This window comes from Marmota marmota, unplaced genomic scaffold (assembly GCF_001458135.2).
Source record: "Marmota marmota marmota unplaced genomic scaffold, marMar, whole genome shotgun sequence".
NCBI lineage: Eukaryota > Metazoa > Chordata > Mammalia > Rodentia > Sciuridae > Marmota > Marmota marmota.
This window is the reverse complement of record NW_026000169.1, coordinates 13,238,772-13,265,920: the sequence shown is the minus strand read 5'-3', so window position 1 is coordinate 13,265,920 and position 27,149 is coordinate 13,238,772. Positions and strand designations below refer to the sequence as shown.

The 27,149-nt window shown below is 35.6% G+C and overlaps 1 protein-coding gene across 8 annotated transcripts in view; it reads left to right on the top strand.

Moving 5' to 3' along the window:
• Itpr2 (inositol 1,4,5-trisphosphate receptor type 2) overlaps positions 1-27,149 on the top strand; it is a 484,436-nt gene that overhangs the window by 326,980 nt on the left and 130,307 nt on the right. For all 8 annotated transcript variants that reach the window (XM_048787344.1, XM_048787341.1, XM_048787343.1 and 5 more), the window contains 8 exons: positions 2,242-2,350; positions 2,825-3,012; positions 8,679-8,862; positions 9,597-9,853; positions 11,912-12,112; positions 14,548-14,658; positions 18,819-18,914; positions 21,298-21,420. In XM_048787344.1, the coding sequence (XP_048643301.1) occupies positions 2,242-2,350; positions 2,825-3,012; positions 8,679-8,862; positions 9,597-9,853; positions 11,912-12,112; positions 14,548-14,658; positions 18,819-18,914; positions 21,298-21,420 (1,269 nt within the window). The remainder of the gene's footprint in view (positions 1-2,241; positions 2,351-2,824; positions 3,013-8,678; positions 8,863-9,596; positions 9,854-11,911; positions 12,113-14,547; positions 14,659-18,818; positions 18,915-21,297; positions 21,421-27,149) is intronic.

The window sequence follows — 27,149 nt, the reverse complement described above, 5'->3', positions numbered from 1 at the left end:
ATATATATATATATATATAATGAAGGAACATTTTATTATTAAGTATACAGGAGTCAAAAAGTTGATGCCATGATTTTATTCTCTTTTAATGCTGGGTAATGTTCCCTATCCATTTATCTACTGAAGGGCATCTGGGTTGGTTCCACAATTTAGGTATTGTGAATTGTGTTGTTATAAATGTTGATATGTCTTTGCCCCTATAGTATTCTGTTTTAAGTCCTTTGGGTATAAACCAAGGAGTGGGATAGCTGGGTCAAATGGTGGTTCTATTCCAAGTTTTCCAAGGAATCTTCATACTGCTTTTCCAGATTGGCTGTACCAAGTTGGTGCAGTCCCACCAGAATAGCCAAAGCAATCCTTAGCAAGAAGAGTGAAGCTGGTGGCATTACTATTCCAGACCTTAAACTATACCACAGAGCAATAGTAACAAAAACAGCATAGTATTGGCACCAAAATAGAGCTGTAGACCAATGGTACAGATTAGAGGACACAAAGACTAACCCACATAACTACAGTTATCTTGTATTAGACAAAGGTGCCAAAAACGTACATTGGAGAAAAGACAGCCTCTTCAACAAATGGTGCTGGGAAAACTGGAAATCCACATGTAACAAAATTAAACCTCTATCTCTCACCATGCACAAAACTCAACTCAAAGTGGATCAAGGACCTAGGAATTAAACCAGAGACCTTGTGCCTAATGGAAGAAAAAGAAGGCCCAAACCTCCATCATGTTGGATTAGGCCCCAACTTCCTTAATAAGACACCTGTAATGCAAGAATTAAAACCAAAAATCAATAAATGCGTTGGATTGAAACTAAAAAGCTTCTTCTCAGCAAAAGAAACAATCAGTGAGGTGAATAGAGAGCTTACAGCTTGGGAGCAAATTTTTACCCCTCACACATCAGATAGAGCACTAATCTCTAGGGTATATAAAGAACTAAAAAAGCTAAACACCAAAAAACAAACAAACAACAACAACAACAAATAACCCAGTCAATAAATGGGCCAAAGAAATGAACAGACAGTTCTCAGAAGAAGATATACAATCAATCAACAAATATATGAAAAAATGTTCAGCATCTCTAGCAATTAGAGAAATGCAAATCAGAACTACTCTAAGATTTCACCTCACTCCAGTCAGAATGGCAGCTGTTAAGAATACAAACAACAATAAGTATTGGTGAGGATGTGGGGATAAACAAGTATTCTTTAAATAGTATTTTAAGACCATTCTTTCTATTAAATTAATAATAACCTCTAAAGGAGATTTGGAGTTATTGTATTTCTTTTTTTTCTGTTTTGGTACTGGGGGGTTACCACTGAGCTACATCCCAGCCAGCCCCATTCCCCCACCCCGCCACCTTTGGTTATTTTCTTAGAGAGTGTCTTGCTAAGTTGCTGAGACTGGCCTCCAACTTGCTATACTCCTGCCTTAGCCTCCTGAGCCACTGGGATTTCAGATGTGTGCATTTCTTATACATGTGAAAGAAATAGTATTTTAAAATATTACATATAAAACATTCTATAATCAGTACAAAGTTGGAGACTTAGGAATTTTTGAATTGCATGTTTTATAAAGAAATACAAGGTTTTTTGCCCACTGTCTTTTGAGTAAAACTTCTTAGAGTCTGAATATAATTCACTGTTTTATCAAGCTTAATTTCTGAGTGGCTGATGTATACCCAGTTTTCCCCCAACTCTTTTAATAAGCTTTTCTAACTAAGCCTTTGTGTTTTAATTCTTGGGGTGTTTGTCATTCTGTGTTATCTTTAGGAACTACTGATATTCTTACCAACACTGGGACCTCCAGTTTTTATAGTATTTGTGATTTTTCTGGTACAATCTACCATATTTTATTTCTGGAATAAGAAAACTTATTTTTAAAATTGCTTTATTGAGGTATGACCAGCATATAAAAAATATTTATATTTAATATATATAGGTTGATGAGTTTAATTAGGGTAAATCTGTGAAACCAACTCTATAGTCTAGGTCATAAGCCCATTCATCAGTTCCAAGTTTCTGCCCTTCTTCATTTGTTATAAGAAGTAAAATTATTATTTTGGTACATATTTATGATTTTTTGCCTCAGAAAATATTATTTGATATACAATTAAAATATCCATATCACAATATCTTCCATAAAATAAACCTTATGTGGCATTTTAATATACTGAGATTTTCTACTTTCATTAGAAAAAGACACAATAACTAACACTTTTCCTATTTTCTTATTAGGGTAGCATATTAAGAAAAATACTCCTGAATCGATACTTCAAAGGTGATTATGGAGTTGGTATGAATGGACACCTGACAGGAAACTACGCCAAAATTGCACAAGTGGGAGGTGAGGCTTCTCTGTTTTTTCATTTTAGGATTCTCATGACATTTTTTTTTATGTCAGTCTTTCGTATTTCACTTGAATGGCACAAATATAATATATTCATTTAAAAAGCACTCTTAAAAACCTTTGTGCAGTTTGGGGTTCATGAAAAAAACAGATTTGAACATTGTAATTGATTTTGCCTTGTGATTTTGAAAAAATAAGTAAATTAAGTATGTAAATGAAGGACAAAAAAGCTATTTTTTTCTGTTTTCTTAAGAAAAAAATTTAATTACACTTAAGTACAGGTGTCTGACCTTTAGCCAAAAGTTCCATTTTTATACACCTTTGGTAATTTTCAACTCAGTTTCCATTATGTTGAATTATGTAGGAAAAAAGGCTCAATGTTAAATATTTTTTATGTTGTAAGGATTTGAAAACATTGCATGCTAGTGTGTCTGCAGTTAAAGTTTGTTTGTTTGTTTTTCCTAATCACAGGAAGCTTTTCTGGACAAGATTCAGATAAGACCAGGATTTCAATGTCTGATATCCAGTCTCTGCTGGATAAAGAGGGTGCATCGGAACTTGTCATTGATGTTATAGTAAACACCAAAAACGACAGGATTTTTTCAGAAGGCATTTTACTCGGCATTGCCTTGCTTGAAGGAGGAAATTCACAAACACAGGTGCCTGTTTATCAATCATGGGCCTTACATTTGTTGTTTGTATTTCTTCTTTACTTATCATAGCAACCAAACAACAAACAAAAGGAAGAACCTCACATTTTCCTTATAAATTTATTTAATTTGATGTAAAAGCTACAGAACTTCACAAATTATTCCATAAAGCAGAACATCCTAAGAAACATCAGTCTGACATTAGATCAGGAATTCCGCTACAGTGAACGATATGCTCACCTGCACACAGAGGATCTGACCACCTTCTCCAGAAGGTACACACTTCCCTTGGTAACTCCTGCCAAGTTGCACACAGGCCCCTCCACGCCCACAGGCAATTGGGCTTGCTAGCCTGGGATCTGGGAAGTGTTCCCAGAAAACAAGGCTGCCCTCTGGCCTTGCTGCTGCTCAGTAACCTGATCTTTCTAGATTTGCCTGGGTGAACAAGCAAAAATGTAACAACTGCAACTCATTGGAGTCCGAAACCCACTGTCCCTCTTCATAGCAAGCAGAAGCCACATCTGATTCAAATCTGGGATACTTTGCTTTAGCTAGCCATTGAATATGTCGAACAACAGGAACTTTACTATAGGACACATCCAATGGTGAAGCTTTAGGAACAAAGGCCTCATGAATAGCAAATGGCACAGTGACAAAAACAAAAACAAAATCATCTCCAAACAATGATATTTCTTAGTGGGGAAAAAAGAAAAGTGTTGAAAGTTCCCATGGTACTAAAGCTACAGCACAGATTCCTCTGAAGGAGCTTGAAGCAGTAGGTAATGGAGGGATTTGAGTGGATTTTCTTGGAAATTATCTCATCTTCTCCTACCAGATATTCAGTTGGGAGTTTCTGAATAATTATCTAGGCTACTCCATTAAATGTAGACATACGATAGGAGTGAAGGATTTCTTGACATCTCTAGAAGTGATTCTTAGGCTTAACAGTATGTTCTGGAATCCTCTGTCTGGACCACTGAGGGTTATCAGATGGGATCATTCTTCATCCTCTGTGCATATTTGTACTTACTTATGTCTTCATATTGTTGGAGAATAAGCCAACACCAGTCAGAAAGTGCATATTCCACTTTTTCAATTCCTGGCAAGGTGGATAAAGATTTCCTAGATTCCTTCATAACCAAAACATATTTTAGTCCTTATTTTCTTGACATTTCTGTGGCATTTTGAAACTGGTGACTTTTGTTTTTCTTCTTGAGACTTTTTCATGCCTTGGTCTTGGGATACCCCCTTCTCCAGCTTCTCCTCCCACCTTCTACCATTTCTTCTTAGCATTCTGTGAAGATTCCTCTTCTTCTGATTAACTCCTGAATCCTGACATTTCCCCAGTTTCTTTGGACCCTCCTCTTTTATTCTACTTGATCCCCAACTGAATCTCATTCATGTTCACATCTTTAATTTCTGCTGTATGCTGATGATTCTCAGTTCACTCACTGAAGTCCTAGATGCTGCATCTAAGTATCTTCCAGAGATCTTTACAAGATGTTGAACAAGTATCTTAGGCTCAACACATTCCAAATGGAATCCACTATTATTCTCTACATGCCCATTCCTCCCTGTGCATTGTCTCTTTTGATGACTAGCACTGCATCTATTAATCTGTCTACACAGAAATCAAAAGCCAGGGGCTGTGGTTGTGGCTCAGCAGTAGAGCACTCACCTAGCATGTGTGAGGCACTGGGTTCAATCCTCAGCACCACATAATAAATAAATAAATAAATAAATAAATAAATAAATAAATAAATAAATAAAGCTTTGTGTCCACCTATAACTAAAACAAATATTTTAAAAAGAAAGAAAGAAAGAAAGAATTTCAAAAGCCAGCCTTCACCTTAACTTACCCTCACTCACCCTCACTCTCTTCCTGGATATCCCAGGATGATCAACCTCTGTGATTCTGTCCTCTTAACATCTTTCATATCCATACTTTATTTTCAACCCCTGCTTGTCCAACCCTCCTACATATCCTTCTTATATTTTAATGAATTGTGAGGAGAAGCCTTCCAAGAAGTATCCTTGCTTCTAGTTTTGCTCTTCTCCAAAACATTCTCCCTATTTCTTCCAAGGATATCTTTCCAAAACCTGTTATTGCCTTGCTTCTGATCATTACCTGCCCGGCAAAGGCAGACTCCCTACTCTAGTCCATCAGAGCCTTCATGATTGAATCCTGTCAACTTTTCCAACTTCCCACTTCCCCCCTCTGTCCTTTCTCTTTCACGCCAGCTACACTAAACTCTTCAGCTCCCCAAATATGTGATTTTTCATGCTTTCTCTTTACCTCAATAGATTTCTCATGGAAGCCTTTTCTGACTCCATGTCCCTTTGGGCGGAATTGATTGCTAGTTGCTGAAGGGCCCTCTGTGACCTGCAGACATCTTTAGCAGTACTGCCGCTTTATTGGGCCTCTTCCTGTGAGCTTAAGACTCTAATAAATTAAAAATCCTTAAAAGTCGAGATCACATGTTCTTCTTTATGTCTGGCATTATATCTGACTCTATCTAAGAGTACAATAAATGCTCAGGAGTGAATGTATCTACAAATGGTCCCAGTCAAATTCTTCCTCATTCATAGTCTTTCTTGTCTGGCTGGGGCATTTGGCAACTGCTCCCTTATCTGAACTTCCCTAGCACTGGTTCTTTAATTCTTACTTGCTGCTTTGCTTGTGCTACCTTGTTTTTTTTTTTTTAATTTTTTAATTTGTACTGCACCCTCTCTAATAAAATTCAACTTCTTAATATAGAAGATCCGGTGGTATTCTTTGTATCTATAGTCTTTTACAGCTATTTAATGGATATTTGTTGATGAAAGAGTATTAAATTACACTTGTATGTAAAAAGTTTCTTATAAGATGACCTATGGCAATCTCATTTGCTAGGCTTCCCCCTGGTCAGGTTCTTCAATTAAGTACATCATTGTGTCACCTAAATGTCATCTGTGTCCATCTGGCCTCAGAGGTCTAGTTGATATCAGCTGGAATCCTGAACCCTGCACTATTATAGACTGAAATGCATCCCTCCCAAGGCTCCTGCCAGTCCCCTGGGGGTTTTATATTCTCACTGTTTCCTTAGTCACCAGTATCCTGCATTTTAGTTCATGGATTATCTTGGCAGCTCTCCTTCTATTATTGAGATATGAATCAGAGCCCCTTCCTTAATTTCTACCTTCCTAACTATATAAATCAATTTATGTGTTTAACATACTTTATTAAAGATTGGTTGGTGGATGATAGAAAAACTCACATTTCAATTTCAAATACTAATCATAACAATAGGAAAGAGAAATATCTACTAAATCCCAGGCACCACTCTTGGTGGTTTGTTCTCCAACAACCCATGAGGCAATATGAATTCTTACAGAAGAAGAAACAGATAGTTCCAAACTCACACAGGTATTTGGTAGAGTCAGGATTTGAACCCGTGCAGTCTGACTCCAGATTCTGTAATCTTAGCCACAATAAACACCTCCTTTCTAGAAATAACCTTCCATATCCTCAGCCCTGGAAGTGTCACTGGCTGGCTCACCTTGCGTCATACCCTTGTCCTCTCTTGTGTTTCTAGTTCATTATTTCACTTCTCTTCTCAGCCCTTCCATTTTCAGTCTGCCTCCTCTTCTTTGGGGCCAAATCCTTCCTCTGTCACACAAATGTGTTTATCCATTACCTTTGGCTCCTAAAAAAGGACCTGGCATTCCCCCTTATACACTCTGCAGCTCCCTAAGATACTTTCCCAAGCAGAAACAATATCTTTATTGTTAAATCCTTACCTGTCTGTTGAGATTATAAAATTGTCTATGAAACATACTTTTAATTTTCTTAAACTCATGCTGTTCAGTATTGTAGATCCCTGGGTTTTAAAAGGTATTGTCTATGTAAATGATCTATTGTTTTGAGTTTATATTGCTATTTTATAATTTAGTGGTTTGGAGTCAGTATCTAGATTTAAATCCTTGCTCTACTACTTACTCGTTATGTAATATTGGGCAAGTCACTTACCTTTGCTAAATCTCATTTTATTAATCTATAAAATGGCAAAAGAGCATCTGGTGCATCATACTGTTGGACTGAAGGTGCCCATGATGTGATATGAGTGAAAGATCTATATCAACTGTAAAACCCTGTTTCAGTTGAGCCACAACATTTCCATATCTTCTTTACTAATATATTGGGACCTCCTTCCACCTTCTAACCATATTGTTTCAAAATTTTAGGGCTTAAGCTTCAGCTTAATTTGTGGAACCACAGAGATCTGTGAACGCTGTGTTTATCCTTTGAACCAACAGAACCAGCTTGGCTGTTGGGCTGTGGTTGCTATGGTTACTGTGACTTTTGGCCTGCTGCCTTAAGGGTTGCTCACCCTCCACTTGGGAACTTCCTCTTGTGTGGGTGGAGTAGGCATCTCATGCTTCTAAATTCACTGTGCATATGTGCATTGCCCACATAGAAAATTGCAAAACCCGATGCCGTTGGAGTCTCACATGTCCCAAGACCTGTAGGTCATGGTTCCAGGCACTCCTTTAGGAGAGCGTATCTGAAACAGTCAAATTCCCCAAAATGGCCTGTTTAGATTTTCTTATTTTGGACTATGGACAGTTCTCCTTGATCTAGAAACCATTGTTTATATATATGTTTTCTTTACACTACCTCTTGTTAAGCTTACAAAAATCTCTTTTTTTATCATTATAGTTACATGATTATTATCTTCATTAAATTTTTACTATATTTCTCTTATTTATGTTGTGACTATCTCATAGATTTATTATTAATAGTTTATGATTTCTCCACCCATTTCAAATTCTACCTTCTCTGGAGTACATCACCTTTCCTATCTCTTACCCCTTCTTCTGAATACTTCCATAAGACATTGATCAGACAATGATTAGAGTACATATTTCTAAGGCTCAGTATTTCCACATCTTACTAAGATAATTTTATCATATTTTTGATGTTGAATCCTTTCTACATCATTATTCACTATAGAGCAGGATTTATTTTAAATTGGATTTGTCCTAGACCCCATGTGAAGCAATGTAACTAATGAGTACTGAAAAAACTTAGTGCCTATTTATCAGTAGGTTCCTATGAGTGAGGTTGTCATGGTAACCATTCTAAATTAAATGTACTGTAATTTAGATAAAGAGAAAAATAACTCTTCATAACTTAACATAAGCTAATATTTTAAACAGGGTAAACATTGGACTTATGGATTTTTTTTTTTTTAAGATTACAAACCCATGAGTGCAGGGATTGTGGTTGCTTTTCCTTTTTTGTTCTATCTTTAGCACTAGGTAGAGCTGGCACACAGTAGGCATTCAGTAAATATGTGTTGAATCAAGGTGTGACTTTATAAAAACATAAAATCAAAAACTTTTTTCATACAACATCTTATAATAACCTTATAATTTAAAAAATATAATCGGTAAGAATAACAGAAATAACACATTAAAATATGTCTCTTAGTAGAAAATGCTAAGTAAATAACTAGCTATTATTAGTTCTCATTAACTAGTACAAGAGACTGAAGGCTGTCAATTTATGAAGTAATAATGGGTAGCATTTTAAATATGTGCTTTTATCTATAATGCTTATGTTCACTTCCTGCATGAAAACAACTATTCTTCTCCTCTTGGGTATTGATATCTTAAACTATGTTTTCTTTCAGAGTTCCTTCTACAAGCAGTTGCATGAACAAAAAAAGTCAGAAAAATTCTTCAAAGTTCTCTATGATCGAATGAAGGCGGCTCAGAAAGAGATAAGATCAACAGTGACAGTGAACACCATCGATCTAGGGAGCAAAAAGAGGGATGAGGACAGTGAGTTGATGACATCCGGCCCACGAGTGAGAGGTAAAGAACTCTTTGGCTCTTGGGGAGAAGAGGGTGAGAGAAGAGAAGGTGATGTAGCCTTTAAATGTCTCTTGTCCTTATCATCTCCTTTATCTTGGCCTAATTATCGCCTCTTTGGCTCTGAACGTGAACTTCCATCCATAAAGAGTTTTGGTCATGGGCCTTGCAGGAGCAAACTTAGATGAGGTTTAATCAGTGTGAAGCAATCGGTGACATGAGAACTCTTTGATTTTACTGTGGCATGTGTGGTACACAACAACTGCCTAAAACCTTTAGAGTCACCATGAAAATTTAAGATTTGGAACAAAATTGGTAGCATTAAACTCTATGTAACAAAAGAATCTTGGTATTTGAAATAATAAAAAATTATCACAATATTAATTACAAGTCATAAAGATGTTAACATTTTGAAGTTTGTCATATTTTCCCAACCTTCTTGTATGTAATAAATTCATAGATTGTGTGTGTGTATCTGTCTGTGTGTGTCTGTCTTTCTGATATAGATATCAGAAAATTCTAAAATTGGCTAAGGATTGAAATCTTTTCTGATGTTCCACTGCAAATGTTAATTTTTTATTTCTCACCTCAAATCCCTTATGAGATAATTGTTGCATCTCTTGTCAGATGATTTTTTAATACAATTGTTAGAGAATTTGGGTCTCTGGTTGTCTTTCTTTTATTTTAATTAGAAAGAAAATTAGTTCAAAAAAATAAGAATACTACTTTATTTTCAGTAAGAGATTCATCACTACATTTAAAAGAGGGTATGAAAGGGCAGTTAACAGAAGCTTCTTCGGCAACATCTAAAGCATATTGTGTATACAGAAGAGAAATGGATCCAGAAATAGACATTATGTGCACAGGCTCAGAGGTGGGAAACGTGGAGGAAAAATCTGCAGAAGAAGTAACAATGAGTCCTGCAATTGCCATCATGCAGCCAATCCTGAGATTTCTTCAGTTACTGTGTGAGAATCACAACCGGGAGCTGCAGGTATTTGTTCTGTTTTGTGTGAAAGCTGAGAATAAGCCTGTGGTTATAAGTAATTAAACTCAAATAAAGCTAACAAGTAGTTTGGGAGAGAGATTTGGAGAGATAATCAATAAAGCCAGCAATGCTTTTCTGAAATGGAAGAAACTTTTGTATCAGCAAAGAATAATGAGAAAAAAGTTCCTTGATGCATGAAAAAATCAGATGCACACATTATCATCTTGTGTATCCACAACTCAATTTTTTTTAATCCTCAATGAGCTTCAGTTTTCTTGCATTTGTTGAGGAAAGTCCAATTGGTCTCATCTATGCCTTTCATGGTTTTGAGGATGCTGAATATGTTTTGTTTTCATTAGAAACAAAGTTAATACAGAGAAGGATTTTTTGCATCAATGAAGGTTGATACCTTTGTAAATGAGTACAGTGCATGTCTTAATATCTTATTTGCTACATTGTCCTTGGTCAGACAGATGAGTTTAGGAGCCTAAGAATTTTGACTTTTTTTTTTTTGCATTATTTGCTTATGTCACCATGGCAAAGCCACATGAAATGTTGAAATCCTTGATTGTCCTGATTGAAGGTGAGTGAGTATGCTTACCTGAGGCGGTTTTAGTCAGCAGACCATCTCAGGTCCAGCACACCTTCCATCATGCCAGCCTAGCCACCCTTCCAGGTGGTATGGCTGGCAAAAGAATCCATTAATGCAGTGCCTCTTATCTTCCATTTTCACTATAGGTGTTTCTAAGACCACCTGTCCCCAGTAGAGGACAGTGGATTATGAAGTTGTGTTTTCTGGTGAGGATCTAGAGTGCAAGGGCTCTGAATTGGTGGGATATGGTAGGTTAAGACATATTGGACTAAATGTCTTCCACGGGGATGAGAAGCTCAGGAATTAATGATGTTGAAAGTCATTACTCTTGTGAACCATCCCTCCAACTTGGGGAGAGCTTCTGCAACATGGTTGGCAAGCCAATCCAGAAGCATTCCTTCTAGAGAAAGGGTGCTGGATGTGTGCCTACATGCTTGTCCTAACCCGTCCAGTCTGTCAATGTAGGGAACAGATGTATGGAATGTATAAGAGATTATAGAATTTTTGATTGGACATTTTCCTGATAGGAGTATGGGATCAAACAATATAGGGAATTACTACATGTAAAATAGTTTTAAGAATAATAAATGGTAGAAATAAATTCAAATGAATAAATTAAAACAATAAATATAAGCAATGTTTTAAGAAATAAAACTCTTCCTTCTTGCTTACCATTTCACTAGGCTTATTCCTCAAGAAAATCACTATTAATAGGTTGTAGTTCCTTGTACAAATTTTTGTCCCCATGTAAATGTTGATATGTGTGTAAACCTTTTATTAAAGAGAATACACATTTCATAGTATCCTCCAATTTACTTTTTTATTAATTAATATACTTTATTACTAACTTATATATTGTTAGGTTATGCTTATCAGTATATACTGATGTGCCTCATTTTATAGCCTCACAATATATCAGGGTTTGGATGTACTCTTATTGGTTAAGCCAGTCACCTTGCCATGGGTCTGATAAGAGATTTTGCTATAAAAAGCAGTATACAACCTCTTTTATATAGATTTGTGTTAACTCTTTGAAATTTTTGACAATGCTTCCAAGTGCTATCATTACAATCAACAAACAATGAAGCGGCATTACCTATCAGGGACCCTTTACTTGAAATTTGATTATTTCTCTCTCTAATGAATTGCTTTTTGCTTTTACTTTCTTCTTCTCCTTTTCATACTTATTATTTCTCCCTTACTAAGTTGTTTTAAACGGGTGACATTGAGAAGTGTTCATTATGAACTGTACAATTGATACAGAACCTTGAGCTAAAACCTATAGGCTTTTTCCCATCTTAAACCTTTGAGAAAATTAGTAAATGTGAACACTTTCTTATAAAGAGCATTTCCATCCCTCACTGTCTCAGGGATATTTTTGAGTTAGAAAAACACACATATATAGAGAGAATTGAAAGCAATTAGTATAGTTTTTTTTTTAACTCCTGTGATGTATTTTCTTTTGCCCTCAGAACTTCTTGAGAAATCAAAACAACAAGACAAATTACAACCTCGTCTGTGAGACCCTCCAGTTTTTGGACTGCATTTGTGGGAGTACAACAGGTGGCCTGGGCCTGTTGGGTCTCTACATCAACGAGAAGAATGTAGCGCTGGTCAACCAGACCCTGGAGAGCTTGACTGAATATTGCCAGGGTCCGTGCCATGAAAATCAGGTAATTGTGAAAGCAGTTCCTCATGCAAAAGTAGTCATGACTCACAAGCAAAGGGCCAAGTTAGGGAAGCAGCCAACCTTTGTGTACATTTGAAGGATCTTTCTTCTTGCTTTGCCAGACATTTTTACTTTCCTAACAAAACATACAAAGACTGAATTATAGAGTAGTGAATACTGTGCCATATCTTTATTTAATTTCATCATAAAAGCAAATTCCCATGAAAACATTCAAGATAAAAGTCAGAATTACTGAACAAAAGGTAAAATATGTCTCTTCCCCCAATGCTCAGTTTTCATCTGTAGTGATCTTTCCAGGATTGTAGAATAAACTTCCTTTTGCCCTACTACTGGGGGTAGTATATATTCTCTTTTATACTCACAGTAAAACATATGAAGGAGATGTTATTGCTCCTATTTTGCTGATGAATAGGTTCTGACTCAAGAGATTAAGTGACTTCCCAGTGTCTCAGAGTGCCAGAATTGGTTAGTTGTGGAGTTGTTTCTAAAACTCAAGACCTTAGATATTGAATCTAAATAGAGTGCTCTTTTGACTGTATTAATTTTGGAGGGTGGCACAAAGTTCAATACTGTTTTCTAGAATGTAGGTCTCTTATTCCATTTTTGTTTTGGATATCAAGGACACATTATGGGAGAAGACATAACTTTTGGTGAGTAGAGGAAAGAGGAGCCAACTGATATTTTTGCAACCACACAAGCTTTATAGAGCTACCATCATAAGCACAGGCTTATGCAGGAAGAGTTTTCCAATCACAGACATTTCTGGATATAAATGTTAAAGAAGCCATTGAGAACAAACATCAGTTGTTGATAGAGGGAAATGAGAAAAAGAGATTTACTTTTGTATTGCAAATTATATACACATATAGAGTGACTATGTGTGTATGTAGGAACATATACTCACACACATATACATTATAGGTACATAAAACATGTAAACAACATAAAACGTAAACAAGTAAAACATGAGAATTACTGATATAAATAATTTGTTATAGGGATAATTTTTTCTTCTTTGTAAGGCACATGTGAGTTTGTGAATTTTGCCCTGAAGTTTTTTGGATTCTGTTTCAATTTCCTAGGTCAATGATACAAGAAAGCCTAACAGTTAATTTATAAGTTAAGGAAAAATATACAAATTTAGAGATTTGGTTTTGTTGATAAAGCCATGTCTATCTATAACAGAAAATATGTTTGCCATGCACTTCTATTATTATTTCATGGGCAGCCTATTAGAATGTACCCAACTCTTGGTTTTATAAGAGGGTGAAGTTGAGTTTTGAAGTTAATTTATTAACACCAAGTAAGTTCTAAAAGTAAAAACTAATAATAAAATAACTCTAACCCCACATATAATTTCCCATGCTCTGAAAATGTATGGAAGGAAAGAAGTTTGCTAGCAAATTCTAGAAATGGACTGCAACTAGACTCCCTTTACATTTAGTAAACATTTCATGGGCAGAAGAACCTAAGGAAATAATGGGAAAGGTGGATGGAAAACGCCTTTCCTCTGTGTCAGGGGACTGACAGTTTCCTTGTATGAAGGAAAAATAAGGCCTATCCTAAAAAGCAGTCATTTCAGACTTGTCTTGGTATTGCCCTTTCTCATTTAACTCAGCAAGTTTTCAGATTTTTTTCAAACTCTATGGCGAGGTTCTCCATTGTAACATAGTCCCATGAATCTAGCCCTCAAACCTTTTGAATCTTACGTTCTGTAAAATTAAGTTCAGAACCCTAGCACAGTAGATCTTTATCTTCAAAATGTTCATATTTATGTCTCAAGATGTTTTATGTAATTTTCCCAATCAAAAATCTCTCTATATATCACCCAGGTTTAAGAAATCTGTCAAAATTTTCCCTTATACACCATAACTGACAGTGTGTTCCCCCCCACCAAATATTAGGAGATTCCCACATCATCTGTCTTTGCTGTTGTCCAGCACGTGCACACCACCTCTCGTCACCAATTTAGCATTAAGTAGCACCTAAATTAAAGTGCTACATCAGTCCTATAAAATTTACTTACAGATCTCCCTTTTTTATATTCTCTTAGGATGGGTGAAATCTTAAAACTGGAAAGTTTAAAGAGCTCCTCTGTTGATGGCTGTATTAAAAATTTATTGGCCAGAAGAGTATTTAACATGATCAGTGGTCTTTGAAATTCTGAAAAAAAATAGTTCATTTTAAAAATAGGCATTCACAGACATCTGTCTCTCTTAATGCTCTGTGTCCAAAGCCTCTTACCTAATACCAATCAATTAAAAGACTCCACACAAAAGAATAACTCAAATAAAGTTAAATTTCAATTATGTTTTAAAGGTCAAAAAATAAAGGTGATTCTGCTATTTTATGTCCTATTGTATCTAGTGTTGTTCATTTGTAAATAAAAGGTTATTTTACAAATATTTTGTTTTCTAGACTTGCATTGCTACTCATGAATCCAATGGGATTGATATCATCATTGCTTTGATTCTGAATGACATAAATCCTCTTGGTAAATACCGAATGGACTTGGTGCTCCAGCTAAAGGTAGAGTAAAATCTGCTGTTCCAGTGGGGAAAGTTACATTCCCTACATAAAACTCCCTTTCAGAGTTGACTCTAAGTCTTCAAGCAACATTTGTCAAATGTAAGATGTGATCAGATTTTCAACTAATGAGTTGACAGAAAGAGATTTAAAAATCAAAAGGCTCACAAAATTTCTGATAAAACGGAAATTTTACTTTGAGGTAATGTTCAATTGCAAGCTCCTGTGTGGATGTTCTCTCGAGCAGCCACTTTGTTTCACTACTTCCTTGCTGTTTTTATTTTGTAATTTTCATTATACAGAGAAGCAAAATGTGCTGAACACTGACCACACCGTGTACTTATAGCCCACCTGAGCTACAGGAGGTCATAATTAATTAGATAATGTCAAAGGAGTGACACATTTTAGTTTTATGTCTTCTTTCCAAGTCCTTTTTACATTAGAATATGAATTCCTCTCAAAAAATATGTTGTTATATTTGCAGTGCCTTTAAGGGAGTCCTTTAATGCAAGCCTTGTACCCACTTTCAGCAGTTCTGTTTCTCAGAAGCACAGGGGCATTTAATTTTTTTTTTTTGAACTTTCTGTTCAAATGAAAATAGACAAATGAATATTTGTCTAGAAACTATATAAATCCCCAATGCTAAGGCATGATATTCAATTGAAATAAATTATTTAAGACCACATTATTGTGTTTAGTGTTGAGCAGGTTAAAAAAGGCACAATCAGGGATAAATACAATTTCTCTGCAAAGCCAGAGCTATCCAATATGATAGAAAGCATATAATTAAGTTGAACTTTATCTGGGTAAATTTATGGCCAAGAAGAATAGAAATGATATTTTTATGAATCTGTTTCTAAATGCAGGTTTGAGTATCAGATGGAATATACATATGTCCTACTCATGTGAAGGTTGTGCTAAAGGCCCCCAGTAAACAGGTGCTGCTTCTTTTTGCAGAAGAGTTGCATTTGTATTTTTCCACTGTCACCTGTGTGAGCTTTGAGCTCCTCCATTCAGGACAGAATGAAGGTGGTCCCCACATGGACAGCACTTGTGCCCTTTGACTTGCTGGCTGCAGGCTTCAGTTAATGAGCCTCTATGACAGTCAGCTTCACTTGAGTTACATAAAACCTTTTTGTTACTTTATCTTAAATTTATCTTTAACCATTATCCAGAAAGAAACAACATGTAGTTGCCTTGGTCTTTGACTTTTGAAACCTTTCATTAGTCTAAAGACTATACTTTTACATCTCATTTTTAATTAATATGTCTTATAGAGGAAGAAACTTAAAAATAATGTTTGGGCCAGGTGCTGGGTGCATTCCTGTGATCCCAGTGACTCTAGGGGCTGAGGAAGAAGGATTGCAAGTTCAAGGCCAGCTTTACTAACTTAGTGAGACCCTGTCTCAAAATACAAAATAAAAATGGCTGGGGTTGTAGCTCAGTGGTAAAGTGCTCCTGATTTCAATCTCCCATGCTGAAAATAATAGAGATAGATAAATAAATAAAGTATGGACATATAGATTACTTACAAATCCAGACCTATGTAAAAAAAAAACAACAACAAATCTTAAATGGGTATGATTTAGTAGTACAAATATATAAGCTATCCAAATAAAAATACTTTTAAACAAAGATTTCTTTAAGTTTTACTTAATAAACACAATTTATATCTTTTAAAATACAATAGTTTGATAAGTCACGATTTGTTTGAAATACCAAATTTACAGATTTGATTTAAAATATTTGAAGTTTATTTTTTTACTTAAAGAATGAGGTGAATGTAGCTTTCTAAACAGTCTGAGGTTTTGTTTATATTGGTTAACATGAAAACAACGTCTGCTTGACAGTAAGATGTACATTAGTAAATTCGAGGGGCTTTCATAGGTATGGGGCTTTAATAAATTTTCTATAACATTATACAGATGCTGCATTAAAATATTAAGGTTTTATTTCATATCATTCATTACTGAATTTGATTGCTTAATTGTTCATAACTTTATATTTTGTATACTGATATAGTATAATTCTTTATGAATTTTTCAAACTTTTTACTTTTTACTTCCATTTCTTATCATTGGTAAATATGAAATGTTGAGTTTGTAGACAGATAATATTTTTTGTTTTGTTTTATTTTGAAGATTCCGGCTTCCATTGGAAGAAAACCCCCCTATTAACTCTGACACTTCCATTTGATTTTTTAGCTTATATAGGGTCTTGTACTTTAAAATGGATTCAGATTTTAGGAGGTCATTTATAAGATTTCTTTCTATTCTTCTGACATAGTATGAAAAAGAAAATTGGTCAAAAAATACCATATTGCCAATAGCATTCTGAAATTGGATGTATTTTTAAGCTATTATGTATTGGTCCTGCTGCGTGTGATTCGTTAGAGAGTCCTGCTCCTGTTGCCAGGGAGTGAGCTTTGAATTCTGTGGAGGTCTGTTCAAATGGCGCTAAGGATTTAAGCTCTCCACTAATCCTGAAATCATATTTCTTAGTTATGTTGTTTATGCAGGATCCTACATTATGAAAGTGGGTATTAGAATTGGTGCAAATCTGCAAAAAATGAAAATGGGATAAAAGTACTAAGATCTTTTCCCTGTGGGTCAGTGGCTTTGGTGCCATCTACAGCTCTTCATCTTCATCATCTTCTAATATCAGTCACTTCAAAATAGTCTTCATGTGGTACTTCTGGAATAGCAGGATAGAACTTAGTACTAAAATTAAACAGTGGAATTACTTTACATAATCTTATAAAAAATCCATGTGGTGATTGTCCACCTAGATTGAATGCTGATTGAATTTAATTTTTTATTCTGTGAAAGATATTAACTTTGACTCACTTTGAAGTGCCTTAAAAACCATTGACTCTACCTCTTTTGTTCTATCAAAGATTATATGTGAAGATTAAGATTCTGGTCTAAATGAATATAACAAAACTCTGTAGAAATATCTCCTGGGTATTTTTTTGCCAGCCAAAATTTTATTGCAGCACTATTTAAAATCATAGTGTATGGAAACATCTTTCATAATGTCCAGAACTGGCTCTGTGGCAGAGGATAGCATATTGAACTTTTAGCCAAGCCTGCAGTGGTCATTCAAAGTGTCTAGGATATTATACTTTCTATGATAAGACTTTCTATAACTTTGTGTTGCCCATTTGGATTGCAAATTGTTTTAGACACATTTTTGATATCTCTAAGTAAAATATTTTAGATAATATATTTATGAATAAAATAAGAGCATATCAAATAATATAAGCTATATTATTCTCTATTAAGCAAAAATAGAAAATATTATCCTTGGGCTAGGAACGTAGCTCAGTGGTAGTACACTTACCCACGCAAGGCCCTCAGTTCAATCTCCAGTATGGCAAAACGAAACAACCATCCATAAAAAAAGAAAATATTATTCTGCCATAGTCCAGATACTGAATATGAGTTTTGCATATAGTAAGCAAGTGCTCTACCACTGGGCTACATCCCAAGCACCTCCCCCCACACTTTTTTTTTTACTTTTATTTTGAGACAGGGTCTTACTAAGTTGCCCAGGCTTGCCTCAAACTTGTGATTCTTCTGTCTTAGTCTCCTGAGTAGCTGGGATTACAGGCATGTGCAACCACACTTGACTTTGTTATCAATAAATTTATATTATATTTCTGACTCATGAATTTTTCATACTAATTCAACCTAAATAATTCAAATTTATTTAAAATTTTGATTTGCTAATAATATTTTATTTCAAAAACAACTGTGTTAACTTCTTTAAGTTTATGCCATTTCTATAAAATATGTCATCATTTCCTGTTCACTTTATTTCTTATTAAAATGTCATGATACGAATGACTATTTAGGAAATAAGGAAGGAAAATATATTTGCATTATATATATATATATATAGTCAATTTTGTATTTAAAGCATCTTTTCACCAATAATTAAAATATCCCTTGTAACATCTCTTATGATTCATTAGATTTATTTTGTATTGACAATGAAGTAAAACATCCAATTTAAAACATTAATAAGACAAAAGAAATGGTCAGTTTTCAATTCTGTTTGATTAAAAAATGGTCCTGGCAATCTCAATTAAAACAAACGCAGGGGATCATTAGTCCATGAAATAGACTTTACATGTGCATTAACTCAATCTGTTTCTCTAGAACAACGCCTCCAAGCTTTTGCTGGCCATTATGGAAAGCAGACATGACAGCGAGAATGCAGAGAGAATTCTTTTCAACATGAGACCCAGGGAACTGGTAAGGAAAAGTTTTAAAGTTGTGTTAATAATGTGTAGCCACTAAAAAATAATAAAATCATGTAGTTTGCAGGGAAATGGATGGCATTAGAGCAGATTATGCTAAGTGAATTTAGCCAATACCAAAAAAAAAAAAAAAATGCCGAATGTCTTCTCTGATATAAGGAGGGTGACTCAAAATGGGGAAGAGAGGAAGAGCACGGGAAGAAGATTACCTCTACATAGGGAAGAGGGGTGGGAGGGAAAGGGAAGGAGAAAGGGAATTGCATGGATGGTGGAAGGAGACCCTCATTGTTATACAAAATACATGTATGAAAATGTGAGAAAAAAAAAAGAATAGTGTTACCGTAGATTAGGTAGAGAGAAGTGATGGGAGGGGAGGGGAGGGGTTGGGGAGATAGGAAGGATAGTAGAATGGGAACAGACATTATTATTACTGTGTGTATATATGTGAATGCATGACCAATGTGATTCTGCAACCTGTGTACTCAGAAAAATGAGTTATTATATCCCATCTGATTCAAATGTATGATATGTCAAGGTCATTGTACTGTCATGTGTAACTAATTAAAACAAATTAACAAAATAATGTGTAGCCTAAAAGGGAGAGGAGGATGATAAGCCTGTCAGAAGAAAAGGCTAGCAACTTTCCCTCCTCTGCCGAGACCTAATGGAACATAATGACTCACCATTACAAGTGCTTCTGAAGGTCTATAGGAATTGGGTCCTATGACTTCATTCATTTTATCCACTCTGAGTACTTCTAGCCAGATTGTTACACTCTACTAAACTATATGCAAATGGTTTTTGCCAGAAAAAAAAGTTGACTTTAGTTTACTAGTGTCTGGGGAGTATAGTCAGCCCTGTGTATCCAGGAGTCCCACCCACATCTGTGGATTCAGCTAATCACAGAACAAAAATAATTTTTAAAAATTGTGCCTGTACAGAATATGTATAGACTTGTTCCTTGTCATTATTCCCTAAATAATACAACATATTAACTATTAATGTAGTATTTACATTATATTAAGCATTGTGAGTAATCTAGAGATAATTTAAAGTATAAGGGAGGCTGTGCATAGATTATATGCAAACACTACATCATTTTTTTATGAGGAAATTGAGCGTCCCCAGATTTTGGTATCCTCAAGGGGTATCAAATTGCCCATAGATACAGAAAGACTGTATGTAAGGAAGGTTTGTAAAATTGTTTATAAGACATATCCCAGATTGTATACCTATTTGAAAAGTAAAATTAATATGTATTTTTTGTTGTTGTTCTTACTTGAGAAATGTTGCACAATGCTTGGCCTAGAGGAAATTGTGCAGAGATTTGATGGTGATTCCACAGAGATCATTAATATCTTCCTATTGTAGAAGTTATATTTTTCTTCTTACTTATGGTATGCAAATTATGAAGTAACATAGTTATGTTTTTAAAGCAGCAAGTTTCAAAGGTGTTGAGGATGTATTCAAGCCATATAGCTCAGTGCCCCAGTGACTAAGTCCCATTTGCATCAACACCATGGTTGGTGCTATGGAGAGACCCTATGGGAGGCTGACACTACTATCTTTGCTTTATTAGTAAATAATGGAGTCAAGAAGAGAGATAAGACACTGTGTTATTTAACACAGTTTAATGAGTTTACTAAGTTGCCCAGGCTTCCCTCAAACTTGTGATTCTTCTGTCTTAGTCTCTTGAGTAGCTGAGATTACAGGCATGTGTTACCACACCTGACTTTGTTATCAATAAATTTATATTATATTTCTGACTCATGAATTTTTCATACTAATTCAACCTAAATAATTCAAATTTATTTAAAATTTTGATTTGCTAATAATAAGCAATGGGTTAAGAAGTGCAGCACTGTCCCAATCCTATAGTTAAATAGATCAATGAATTATGAATTTATTCAGCAATAGAACTGTGCAATACCTTTTTGAAAAATACCAGTTCTTTACTTGCTGATTGTCCACTGGAAGTAAGTTCCTTGAGGGGAGATGCCCTGTTGTTTCCACTTATTATTATTATCACTGTTGTTGTTATTATACCACATCCAGAACCATGTCTGTCTGTTCCCTTGTGGGAGCTCACTAAATAATGGATGTTTCTCAGGGTTCCAGATTCTCATAAATCATGTGAACTTTGACAATTAACATTCAAAGTCAAAGCAAAAATTTCCATGTAAGACAAGAATTGTAGGATTGCAGGACTATACTTCATATTCATTTAAATAGTTTTCAAAGATATTTTCATTATGCGTCTTTTATACTTTTGAGACTCATGAAGCTTCCCAATTTTAAATTATGACACAAAAAAATCTAAAACGTGTGTTGTAGCATTTCAAACCTTGTTTGTTGTTCCTTTTTTTTTCTCCCATTAGGTAGATGTGATGAAGAATGCCTATAACCAAGGATTGGAATGTGATCATGGGGAAGAGGAAGGCGGAGATGATGGTGTTTCCCCAAAGGATGTTGGACACAATATCTATATTCTGGCCCATCAGGTATCACATTTTATATCCTTATATTATTTTGCTTTTCTTATCAGTTGTGTTTTATGACAGTGACTTTTTGTCCTATTCCAGTTCTGGTCCTTTCATTTATTCAGCACTCGCCCCCTATGTTTGGGGTTAAAGAGAGCAACAAGCCCCAAGAATGCCTGATACACTGCAGAATATGCTAGGGGACAGTCTACAAGTTACCAGTGGTTGGCACCAAAAACTCGGCCAGGAGGAAGGAAGGGACAGTCTCATGTCAGAGACTCAGGGATAGGTAAAACATGGTAACAAAGAGAAATCCTGAAGAAGAGAGAAAGGCTACTGAGAAAACAGAGAATGTGAAGTAAGGGAGAGCAATCAGGCCTAATCAGGAAAAGCCTGGCAGGTACCTGCTGGTCTCCTTGAATTGTAGATTGGCAAAGCATAAAGTAGCAGCCTCTAATTGGTTTCAACTGGACTTCTAACAAATGTGAGGCTAACTTTCAAATTCTTTTGGAAAAAAACTGTTTCTACTTCATGATTTATAAAAGCCAAAACTTTGGTAAATATTATTTGATAAGTTTAATTCCACTAACATGAAGCTCAAATTTAAATTTGCATTTTTGAATGCAGATTGTTTTAGAAGTTAAAAACTTTAAATGTGCATTTGTCTGTAAAGCCCCCTCTTTTTTTTCCGAATAAAATTCAGACTTATAATTCTTCATAATCTTTCTTCCTAGCCATCATCTCCCATTGACAATCTCTCCTTTCTCCTGCTTCCCCATTCATTTTATTCTTGATTAAATAAGCAATGATAGATATAAGGTCAGATTCTGAGTAGATTTATTTTTAAAGGTTGCTCTTTAGACATTTCTTTTGCCCTTTTCTACCCTTTGTATAACTGTCTAATTGATGTAAACTTGAGTATAATATTTACAGAGGCTTCTGGGAAGGAGTCAGATTTTTAAAGCTACTAACAAAAGAGGCTGCTATTGCTACATGATCTAGTTGAGATATTGAGAAGATTTTAGGGTCTCTTATTGTGTATCAAGATGCATATATAGATCAGAAGGAGGTGAGGGTAAATGAGTTATAGCTGCAAAGACAAAAAGAGCATTTTAGGTATTGAGGAACAGAAAGCAAGATGAAGGATGGGTTGGAGGGAGTAGAAATGGAGATTTAGGATATGGAAAAGGTGTTATTTTAGAGAGAAAGAGAAATCAGGTGACAGGAATTGAGTCAAGTTAGAAAAAAGAATAAGAGTTAATATAAGTAGGGAGATATAGATCCAGGCTGAGAATAAAGTCATTCTTTGTATTTTATGTCAGTGACTTATTGTCATATTTTTCCAGGTCTGGTCATAGAAACATGGTGACGGTGTGTGTATGGGGTCCAGGAGTTTCTGTAGGAGCTGTAGCATTCTGTGCGGGGTGGAGAGGGGACATGGAAGGGACAGGAAGATTAGGGCAAAGACAGCAGCAATACCTTTTAGAAGAAAGGGGAAGGGAATAGAATCACAAGGGAAATTTAGGATATGGAAAAGGTGCCATTTTGTTGAGAGTTGAGTTCCTGACTGAAAGCTAGTCTTGCTCTCTCTGGTGAGGTTGTCCTATGCGTGAGTGAGCAGCTTTGTAAACAAGACCTAGCCGTGCAACTATTGAGTGGGAAATGAGCTTCCAGACCAGGTCGGTTTGCCTTGGAACAGTGATGTGGCTAGTATGTTTGTGCCTGATTATCCCACATCTTTGAAGAAGTTTTAAAATGCAATCTCAGATTACCAGTGCATTAGAGGTAACAATAAAAATGCCAAGGTTGAAGAAAGACTTAGGTTAGTTCAGTTGTAGCAGATTCATTTTTTAAAAATATGTTTTTTAGTTGTGGATGGACACAATATCTTTATTTATTTTTATGTGGTGCTGAGGATCGATTCCAGTGCCTCACATGTGCAAGACTCCACCACTGAGCTACAGCCCCAGCCCACAGCAGATTAATTTTAAGAGTAGAGGATACAAAATGTTCTAAAAGGCTAAGTTGCATGTTGAGAAGAATGGAGAGAAGATAAAGAATTTAAGAGTTGGTTATAGATTTCAAGACGATAACAAAAAAATGTAACTTATAAATGAAAGAAGGGAAAAATGAAGATGGCATAAAGGTCAGTTATTTTGATGGATTTGAGTTTATGAAAATACTTAAAGAAGAGAACAGATATATTCAAAGATAATGTGGAATTTTCCCGGGAGTAGAAATTCAAAAGTAACAAAAGGTTAAAATAACTTACTGAAAGGAAGAGAGAAACCAACTGATGTGAAAATGGCCAGAGTGGACATACAGAGGTATTTTTTTTAAGTTCCCCTAAAGAAAATGTTGGAAAAGTAGTGGCTTGAAGAGCAATTAAAGTACAAGGTAGAGGTACATAAAAGAAATCAGGCTTCAGAAAGAGAGAGCTCTGGACTGAGTGAAGGGAACAAGTAGATTCTAAATTGCTGTAGGCTTTCTGCCTTAAGACTCAATAGTGATTTGCAGTTAAATGGAGAGTCCACATGGATCCCCTGTATAGGAATGGAGTAGTATAGGACCAGTTATAAATAACTGACACCATAATGCTAAGCTATTGTCTGCTTATTTTGTTACAGTTACACAAGAAATTGTCACCTTACCACCTTATATATATATATATATATATATATATATATATATATATATATACCTTTGTTTTATTTTTATTTATTTTTGTGTGGTTGCTGAGGATTGAATCCAGTGCCTTCCATGTTCCAGGCAAGCTCTCTGCCACTGAGCCATAACCTTCAGCCCTTAGATGTATTCTTTATGAGGTGATTTCCTGCCACCAATCGTTTATGAAAGATTGTCAGCATTCACTCACAGAAGAGCCCCCTGTGCTCTGTTGACCTTTTCACAAGTGGCTTCTTTGGCTGTCCCTGGCCTGGCATATCATATTTGGTATCATGGGAAGCCAACCATGGTTGCCGAGTTCCTTACAAGCCTGTTGTCCAGACCGCTCCTGCACCAGTGAGTAAATGCAGAGGAGCTGTGCTTCAGGAGTGGCCAAGTAGCTGTGTCTGGTTGAATCCAGCTCTTCCTGTTTTCACTGTGGATGTGGGATCCTTGGGCTTCTTCATGCAAATGACCGTGCAGATTGGTTTCTGCCTTTGCACAGTTCAGCAATTCCAAAACCAAGATGCCGCTTCCTCCTTGTTTTACTATAATCATCTTTTGTACAGACAGTTTATTTTGGGGCTCTCAGACTTTCAGTTTTTGTTGTTATGCTTTTCATGGCAGTGAGATGGTTCTGCTTTTTCTACCATGACATCCCTTTTGGCCCTTCCTGTGGTTGGTGTTACAAGAAACAAATAATGCTTCTTGTAAGTGTCTTGTCTGATCTACATAAAACTATAAATACATCAAAAAGGGAATTTCTTAAGTTCTAGTACTGTGGCGTTGTGCAGAGAATTTCCTTAACATTCAGTGGTGTCCCTTTTGACTTCTGTCCTTCTCTGGCTCTCCTCCTGCCTCTCTGACCTCTCTCTCTGCTGTAGTCTTGATCTTTTATATTCTACTTCCTTCCTGTTCCTCCTTCTTCTCTGTTCTTGCTTTCTGTTAAGCCCCTGCCCACCATTTGAGCATCCTTCAGTACTTTGTTATATGTTTAACCTGTAGTGAGCCACATTGTTCCTCACATTCCTTCTAGCAATTTCTGTGTTTTTCTCTGAGACTCTTCATTTAATGCCCATCTGAAATAAGATGTATATGGAGAAATGTTATGTTCCTTGCAGGAGAAGTATCAGATAACAAGACGGCGGGAAGAAGCAAAAATAAGCCCCGAATCATAGAATATATCACTTTAATTAGTTAGATGAGATTCTTTTCAAAATTCAGGCTTTAAAACTTTTCATGATCATTTTCCCATATCAATAAATGGTCTTTGAAAACATAATTTTAATGTCTGCATAATTGTGCATCGTTTGAATGGACCATAATTTGTTTAATCACTCCTTATTGTTAGACATTACGTTTCTAATGTGTTTGATATTATAAATTACACTATGATTAACATCCTCATACATTAATCTTTGTCTGCTACACTGATTATTTCCCTAGGATAAATTCCAAGAAGTTTAATTACTGGGTCACAGAGTAGTAACTGTGTTATGATTCTTGATGAATATTGTAAAATTATTTTCCACAGTGTATGAAGTACTTAACTTACTCAATCCTGAAATTATTACCATTTAAAAAATCTTTGCTAAACTGATAGTGTTTGGAATGTAGTGATAACTCAGCAGATGTTTGTTGAATAAATTAATGTATGATAGATGAATGGGGATATCATTTTGATTCACATCTTTTAGGTTTCTAGTAAAACAGACCATCTTTTAATGAGTTCTTGGGTCACTTGTATTTCTTCTGCAAAATGTATTTGTCCGTTCTTTATTAGGGTTCATTTTTTTTTCTTGAATTTTAATGAAGGATAATAACCCTTTGCAAATCATATTAGTTATATCTACTTCCTGATTCATTGACTTTTTTATATTTTAATGGCAGTTTTCTTCTACCCCCTTAAGATCTGTTAACTACTCACCCAGATTTTTCTTCTAATAAAAGATTTTCTATTGTATCCAGTTTTTTATTTAATCATGTAATTCTTTGCTGTTTTAATATAGAAATAGTAATAAGGTATGTTCTGATGCTAATTCATCTCTAAAGGCATATTCTAAGATTTCATGTAGTAGCAATCCATGAGGTCAGGGAATTATATGAGAGCATAGTTCATAGTGAAGGCTACAGGAAAAGAGATCAGGGCCCGAATCCAGACCACCTACAGGGTGGGATGGGGCATGTGAATGAGTGGGGCAGGTGGGGCTGGACAGTCTGATGATCCTCTCCCAAAGCAGGCAACCATTATTCACATCTGATGATTTGCCAATTGAGATTACAGGTCCTGGTTTTCTTCTTGCAATAATTTGAAAAAAAAAAGTCTGAATTTTGAAATTTACACACACACACACACACACACACATATACATATATATATACATATGTATGTATGTATATATCCTAACCTTTAAAAATTGGCAACTCATTTAAGGTGTTTTAAAATATTTTTTAGTTGTAGATGGATACAATATCTTTATTTATTTATTTATTTATTTTTATGTGGTACTGATGATCGAACCTATGTGTGAGGCAAGCACTCTACCATTGAGCTACAACCCCAGCCCTCATTTAAGGTTTTTTAAAACAATGAGCAGTCCAAACAAAACTCACCAGCAAGTTGAATGCAACTTTTCAGTTTACCACTCATGGAGTAAAGGATCCAAATTCCTTATTCATTCTTTGATCTGATTGCATAGATGTATCGAGTGCTTACTAAATGCCAAGCACTGTGCCAGATACTAGGATGCAGCAGTGAAATGATCAGCATGGGTCAGCTTTCAGGGAATTTCCATATTGCCTGAGAGCCAAGAAGGGGAGAAGACAAACCCAAAAAGTTGCAGATAGATAGGTGATGCTGGGGATGAGACTGGGGAGTGGTTGAAAGACAGTGGGGCCTGCTGGAGACTGGTTGATCTGGAGAGTTTACTCTGATGAGCTTAAACGGAAGCTAGATCTAAGAAAAGTAACAAAGGTCAGTGTTTGAAGTGGGGGTGTGGTGTACAAGTGTCTTGAAAGTGGCAATGAGCTTGGCATGTTTCAAGGATTAAAAGAAGTCCTTGGGAGCTGGACCCCACCCACCCCCC